The 7,500-nt window shown below is 50.1% G+C and overlaps 1 protein-coding gene across 1 annotated transcript in view; it reads right to left on the minus strand.

Annotated features, from left to right (window-relative positions):
• LOC308161835 (structural maintenance of chromosomes protein 1B-like) overlaps positions 1-7,500 on the minus strand; it is a gene marked incomplete at both ends in the record, with an annotated part of 23,671 nt that overhangs the window by 14,550 nt on the left and 1,621 nt on the right. Inside the window, 4 exons of the mRNA XM_080535913.1 lie at positions 1,188-1,304; positions 1,906-2,043; positions 2,875-3,021; positions 6,507-6,701. Coding sequence (XP_080392039.1) covers positions 1,188-1,304; positions 1,906-2,043; positions 2,875-3,021; positions 6,507-6,701 — 597 coding nt within the window. The remainder of the gene's footprint in view (positions 1-1,187; positions 1,305-1,905; positions 2,044-2,874; positions 3,022-6,506; positions 6,702-7,500) is intronic.

Consider the following 7,500-nt stretch of genomic DNA (forward strand, 5'->3'; position numbering starts at 1 on the left):
AACGAGCATTCTGATAGGCTGATGTCATAGAGGCAATAATGCACAGTGAATCAGCAGTGTTAGGAGAGTAGAGTTAGTCAGATATCTCAATTTGGCCAAAATATGACAACTATGCTATGAGGCTAACGATATGAGAGACCATACCCCACAACGGTTAAAACTGTTAAACGTACGAAGCACGAAACCTCTCGCATCTATTATACCCTAACTCCCCTAACTCCCCCAACTCCCCTAACTCCCCCTAACTCCCCTAACTCCCCTAACTCCCCCTAACTCCCCCTAACTCCCACTAACTCCCCCTAACTCCCCTAACTCCCCCTAACTCCCCTAACTCCCCCTAACTCCCCTAACTCCCCCTAACTCCCCTAACTCCCCCTAACTACCCCTAACTCCCCTAACTCCCCTAACTCCCCCTAACTCCCCCTAACTCCCACTAACTCCCCCTAACTCCCCTAACTCCCCCTAACTCCCCTAACTCCCACTAACTCCCCCTAACTCCCCTAACTCCCCCTAACTCCCCTAACTCCCCCTAACTCCCCTAACTCCCCCTAACTCCCCCTAACTCCCCCTAACTCCCCTAACTCCCCTAACTACCCCTAACTCCCCTAACTCCCCTAACTCCCCCTAACTCCCCCTAACTCCCACTAACTCCCCCTAACTCCCCTAACTCCCCCTAACTCCCCTAACTCCCACTAACTCCCCCTAACTCCCCTAACTCCCCCTAACTCCCCTAACTCCCCTAACTACCCCTAACTCCCCTAACTCCCCCTAACTCCCCCTAACTCCCCTAACTCCCCCTAACTCCCCTAACTCCCACTAACTCCCCTAACTCCCACTAACTCCCCCTAACTCCCCTAACTCCCCCTAACTCCCCTAACTCCCACTAACTCCCCCTAACTCCCCTAACTCCCCCTAACTCCCCTAACTCCCCTAACTACCCCTAACTCCCCTAACTCCCCCTAACTCCCCCTAACTACCCTAACTACCCCTAACTACCCCTAACTCCCCTAACTCCCCCTAACTCCCCCTAACTACCCTAACTCCCCCTAACTACCCCTAATTACCCCTAACTCCCCTAACTCCCCCTAATTACCCCTAACTCCCCTAACTACCCCTAACTCCCCCTAACTACCCATAACTACCCCTAACCCCCCTAACTAAACCTAAGCTGTGATAACAGCACTGACCTGCTCCAGCTTGGCTTTGACGGTCCGTATGTCGACGTCCTTCAGCTCCACGTTGTCCTTCTGCATCTGGACGTCAGACGCCAGGTTGGCCAGCTCACTCTGCAGTCTGGACACTTCCTGTATCAGGGACCAAACACTGTTACTCTCCTGGACACCTCCTGTATCAGGGACCAAACACTGTTACTCTCCTGGACACCTCCTGTATCAGGGACCAAACAGAGTCTTACAACGCTGTCACCTGCTCTTGGTCTGTAACTCTCTCTCTTTCTCTGTCTTTTCTCTCTCTCTCTCTCTCTCTCTCTCTCTCTCTCTCTCTGTCTCTCTGTCTCTCTCTCTGTCTCTCTGTCTCTCTCTCTCTGTCTCTCTCTCTCTGTCTCTCTCTCTCTCTCCCTCCCTCCCTCTCCCTCCCTCTCTCTATATACAGTATGACATCACAGGGGGTCAGTATGACATCACAGGGGTCGGTATGACATCACAGGGGTCGGTATGACATCACAGGGGTCGGTATGACATCACATGGGGTCAGTATGACATCACAGGGGTCGGTATGACATCACAGGGGGTCAGTATGACATCACAGGGGTTGGTATGACATCACAGGGGTCGGTATGACATCACAGGGGATCGGTATGACATCACAGGGGGTCAGTATGACATCACAGAGGGTCAGTATGACATCACAGGGGGTCAGTATGACATCACAGGGGTCAGGGGTTACCGCTTGGCAGGCGGGGACGTCCTTCTTGCAGAGCCGGTCCAGTTCTGACAGGGAGTACTTCAGCCTGGTCTGGACCCCCAGGGCCTGCACCTGCACCTGCTTAAGCTCCACCTCCTTACGCCTCAGCTTCATCAGACCCTGTCACATGACCAGGGTCATACCTCATAAATCAGCCTGCCTCCTACACCGAAAAACTGCAAAATAGCTTCATACTAGCTTATCCTGATGTGATTTAGAACATGTAAGGATACTGGGTGGTAGAACGCACATATCTAGGACAAGTCATGAAAGGAGGGGTCCTGAAATTTGAAGATATTTAAAAACATTTACTCACGGCCGTTCTAGTGTTAATATGTGTGTGTGTGTGTGTGTGTGTGTGTGTGTGTGTGCGTGTGTGTGTAGGTGGTGGTGCAGTGTGTGTGTGTAGGTGGTGGTGCAGCGTGTGTGTGTGTGTAGGTGGTGCTGGTGCAGCGTGTGTGTGTGTAGGTGGTGGTGCAGCGTGTGTGTGTGTAGGTGGTGGTGGTGCAGCGTGTGTGTGTGTAGGTGGTGGTGTGCAGCGTGTGTGTGTGTGTAGGTGGTGGTGGTGGTGCAGCGTGTGTGTGTGTAGGTGGTGGTGCAGCGTGTGTGTGTGTGTAGGTGGTGGTGGTGGTGCAGCGTGTGTGTGTGTAGGTGGTGGTGCAGCGTGTGTGTGTGTGTAGGTGGTGGTGCAGCGTGTGTGTGTGTAGGTGGTGGTGCAGCGTGTGCGTGTGTAGGTGGTGGTGCAGCGTGTGTGTGTAGGTGGTGGTGGTGCAGCGTGTGTGTGTAGGTGGTGGTGGTGCAGCGTGTGTGTGTGTAGGTGGTGGTGCAGCGTGTGTGTGTGTAGGTGGTGGTGGTGCAGCGTGTGTGTGTGTAGGTGGTGGTGCAGCGTGTGTGTGTGTAGGTGGTGGTGCAGCGTGTGTGTGCAGGTGGTGCAGCGGAGTGCAGCCTCACGCGCAGCTCAGCGGTCAGCGCCTCCTTGCGGTCTCTGAGCCGGGCCATGTCCTTCTCCTCCCAGCGCCGCGCGCTGCTCCTCAGGCTGCTGGACCCCCCGGAGATCACCCCCGACTTAGAGAACATGGTGCCATCCAGGGACACCGTCTGCAGGGAGGACAGACAGAGATCACCCCCGACTTAGAGAACATGCTGCCGTCCAGGGACACCGTCTGCAGGGAGGACAGACAGAGATCACCCCCGACTTAAGCCCAATTAATGCTTCTGCGTCGAATTTACGCGCGCCTACGCCGTAGGCTACGCAAGGGGTCTCCCAATTTATAGTTCTACGTTGGTTGCGTCGCGTCGCGTTGGTCGGTGTACTCATAGCGGCATAATAGCGATCAAAAAACGTATTTTTGTTATGCTTGTTGTAAAGAAAATGTCTATAATGCATTGAAATGACAGTAAACTAAGATAATAAGATGGTTATCATACATTTTCAAATCTTTATTAATAAGTAGGGGTGTACGGATCGCCCCCCACGGTTCGGCACGCATGTGTACCGCGGATCAATTGCAAAATGTAACCAAGTAATAATATTACTTAATATTAGTTAATATCCCTTGTAAATCACAATATTTACATAAGTTTCCATGAAAAGATAGACGCGACAGTTGCGTGCTTTGTTTTACTCTAAAGCGCAATGATAGGTTGATAATGGGGAAAAAAATCCAGAACAACAAGGCTGCGTTCGTAAATTCGCTCTGGAATCTGATCAGCATTCATGGAACGTCTCTTGTCCAATCAAATTACTTGGTCCCTTTATGACGTCGGACCCAGTGTGCTCTCCGGCGCTCTCAGAGCAAATTTACGAACGCAGCCCAAGTGTATCATGCTGCTAATGTTGGCGACAGAGAGGAACTCGAAATGCCTCCCTCGTCATTTAAATCCCATGTATGGGAGCACTTTGGCTTCTCTGTCAATTATAACAATGACGGACAGTGTCATTGGAAGTGTGGTCGATAAAAAAGTTACGGTGTTTAAGCGTTGTGCAACGAGAAAGTCGTACGAGCATGGCCACACATTTGCCGCGACATCACCCTGGTGTGTTGACGGGAGGCACGAACTTCTGATAATGTAGCCAATTTTTTCATACCATGTTTAAAGTAAGGTTTCACTTTATTATTTAGTTAAAAGTGGCATAAAACATGTTTATTTGTCTGCTATAAAGAGCCCAGTGATTCACTGCTGCAACCAGGTGCCTCCTCCCTCTCTCCTACTGCATCATTTAAGTTGAATGTGTGTTTCTGTTTAATATGTAGCCTAATGTTTGAGTGTAGAATATGTTATGTATGTGTATATATATATATACACACACATATATATATATATACCAGTTTTGACATCTTGAATGTTGTTGGGTTTTACACAGTAAAAGTGGTGTTTTTACAGAATTCGAGGAAAAAGCTTTTTATTTTTATGTTTTGTGTTGATCCGAAAAAGTATCCGATCCGTGACTCAAAAACCGTGACACGATCCGATCCGTGAGTTAGGTGATCCGTTACACCCCTATTAATAAGTAATTACAGAAAAAGTTAATGACATTTCTGTCATGACTTCCGCATTTACGAGAGAGTCGGAATGTGACGCTACCAAGCGGACCAATCACAGTTCTACTTTTATTTTATTTCTAAATAAACAGGATTGTACATCTCGTAAATGTCATTTTTGGAGAGGTGCGCATCAACCTACGGCGTAGGCTGCGGGCCTACGCAAGCCTACGCGTAGGCTACGCCGTCGATTTTACGCAGAGGTATAAATGGGCTTAAGAGAACATGCTTGCCATCCAGGGACACCGTCTGCAGGGAGGACAGGGGGACATTACTACCCCCCAGCACTGCGTCTCCTGAGACACCTGCTTTTCCCTTTTACTTCCCCTATACTGTGCCTCCTAAGACTCTACTGCCCCCCTTCTACTGTCTCTTCAGTGTCTATAAAAAAAACTATAATAATAAAAAAAGACTTTTTCACGACGACTGCCAATGGCCCCGGGCCTGAGCTAGATTACTCTTCCTGCTACGACTGGTGGATTGATGATTCACTTGCTTAGTCAAATGTATCGATTGTAAGTCGCTTTGGAATAAGGCGTCTGCTACATGCCAAACATGTAATGTAAATGTAAAGGGGTGTGACAAAATATCGATACAGCGATTATCGTATCGTGGCCTCTTGCGATATGATTATCGTTTCACACAACACATTTTCTGGTCTGACTTTTTCCAAATAAAATCGATTCCACACACACACAGACACACACACACCACACACACAGATACACACACACACAAACACACACACACCTTGAGTCTCTGCGGGCCGTCGAAGGCGGTGCTGCGGGCGTCTCTGATGGTGTCACACACACACACACACACACACACACACACACACACACAGACACACACACACACACACACACACACACACAGACACACACACAGACACACACACAGACACACACACACACACAGACACACACACAGACACACACACACGCACACACACAGACACACACACACACACACACACACACAGACACACCCACACACACACACACACACACACACACAGACACACACACACACACACAGACACACACACAGCAAAAGTGGCAGCAAAAGTAATCAAAAAAGTGAACCATAAAACTAGATTCTTGTACAGGATATCCTCACTTGTCAGTAAAAACACACTGAGGACCCTATCAGGAGCTCTCATTCAATGTCACTTCGACTATGCCGTAACATCATGGTACTATAGAACCACAAAGGCCCATAAAACAAGACTCCAGACAGCCCAAAATAAACTGGTTAGGCTTCTGCTAGGCCTCAACCCTAGGACACATCTAACCGCTGCTCATTTTTTGAGCCTTGATTGGCTACGAGTAGTTGACAGAGTGCAGCAGCTTGCACTGGGCCTAGTCTTCAAGATACGCTACACCACAAAGACACCCAAGTACCTGTCAACATACTTCCAAAAAGTGAACAACGTCCACACTTACAACACCAGAGGAAGCTCCACGAACCACGTTCAACCGCGTTGCACCACAAACAAGGGTTTAAACTCGTTTACAAACTATGCAGTAAAGATGTGGAACGCCCTTCCTATAATCTTAAAGGAGTGTAAAACACTGCCCACCTTCAAAACCACTCTCAAAAAACATTTACAGGAGGCTGCAATCCGTAACTGGACCCTCTAAAACAAAAATCAGATTAAAAGACCTGAACTACCCACTGTACATACTTTGTGTTTTGTCCCCCGCCCCCACCTGTGGTGTATGTCCCCACCTGTCCTACCCGCTGTACATACCTTATGTTTTGTTGTATTGTTCTTCCCATGATGGATGTATGTTTATCTTGTAGATAGTAATAGTTATTTGTCTGTATTATCTTGTAGATAGTACTAGTTTTTCTGTCTGTCTTACATGTAACGATGAATTGAGAATCAAGGACCCCAATTGAAATAAGCCAGTGGCTTTCTTGGGTTTTTATCCTGTTAGTTGACCTTGTATGTAATATGTACTTTCATGTACCTACTTCTGCAAATCTTCTAATAAAGTTTTCAATCAATCAATCAACACAGACACACACACACACCTTGAGTCTCTGCGGGCCGTCGAAGGCAGTGCTGCGGGCCTCTCTGATGGTGTCACACACCAGGGTGTCGCCACAGACGAACTGCACCACCCTCCTGAGGGGGCAGGAGCGTATGTAGGCACCATGTGTCTGCACCACGTCCACCAGCATCTTGGCCCCCGCCACCTCCCGCAGACGCTCGTTCAGGGGGACCACCTGCACAGGTGAGGGAGTGAAGCTTCGTTTATACACAGGGTTCCTTGCCACGCCTTCTGGAACATCACATTCAAGCACCTTTCAACGACTTTCAAGACCCAATTCCCTCAAATTCAAGGACCCAACACGGCGTAGTGTGAGACGGAACTAGACGTCCAGGTAGTCTCTCTCCTCTCCCTCCTCTCTCCCTCCTCTCTACCTCCTCTCCCTCCTCTCTCCCTCCTCTCCCTCCTCTCCCTCCTCTCCCTCCTCTCTACCTCCTCTCCCTCCTCTCTCCCTCCTCTCCCTCCTCTCCCTCCTCTCTCCCTCCTCTCCCTCCTCTCTCCCTCCTCTCTACCTCCTCTCCCTCCTCTCTCCCTCCTCTCTCCCTCCTCTCTCCCTCCTCTCCCTCCTCTCTCCCTCCTCTCTCCCTCCTCTCTACCTCCTCTCTCCCTCCTCTCCCTCCTCTCCCTCCTCTCTCCTCTCTCCCTCCTCTCCCTCCTCTCTACCTCCTCTCTCCCTCCTCTCCCTCTCCCTCCTCTCCCTCTTCTCCCCCCTCTCACGTCCAGGTAGTCACGCTCCTCTACCTCCTCTCTCCCTCCTCTCCCTCCTCTCCCTCCTCTCTCCCTCCTCTCTACCTCCTCTCCCTCCTCTCTCCCTCCTCTCTCCCTCCTCTCCCTCCTCTCCCTCCTCTCTCCCTCCTCTACCTCCTCTCTCCCTCCTCTCCCTCCTCTCTCCCTCCTCTACCTCCTCTCTCCCTCCTCTCTCTCTCTCCCCCCCCCTCCCCTCCCTCCTCACATCCAGGTAGTCACTCTCCCTC

The sequence above is a fragment of the Nansenia antarctica genome (genome assembly GCF_963989245.1).
Source record: "Nansenia antarctica genome assembly, chromosome: 7".
Taxonomy (NCBI): domain Eukaryota; kingdom Metazoa; phylum Chordata; class Actinopteri; order Argentiniformes; family Microstomatidae; genus Nansenia; species Nansenia antarctica.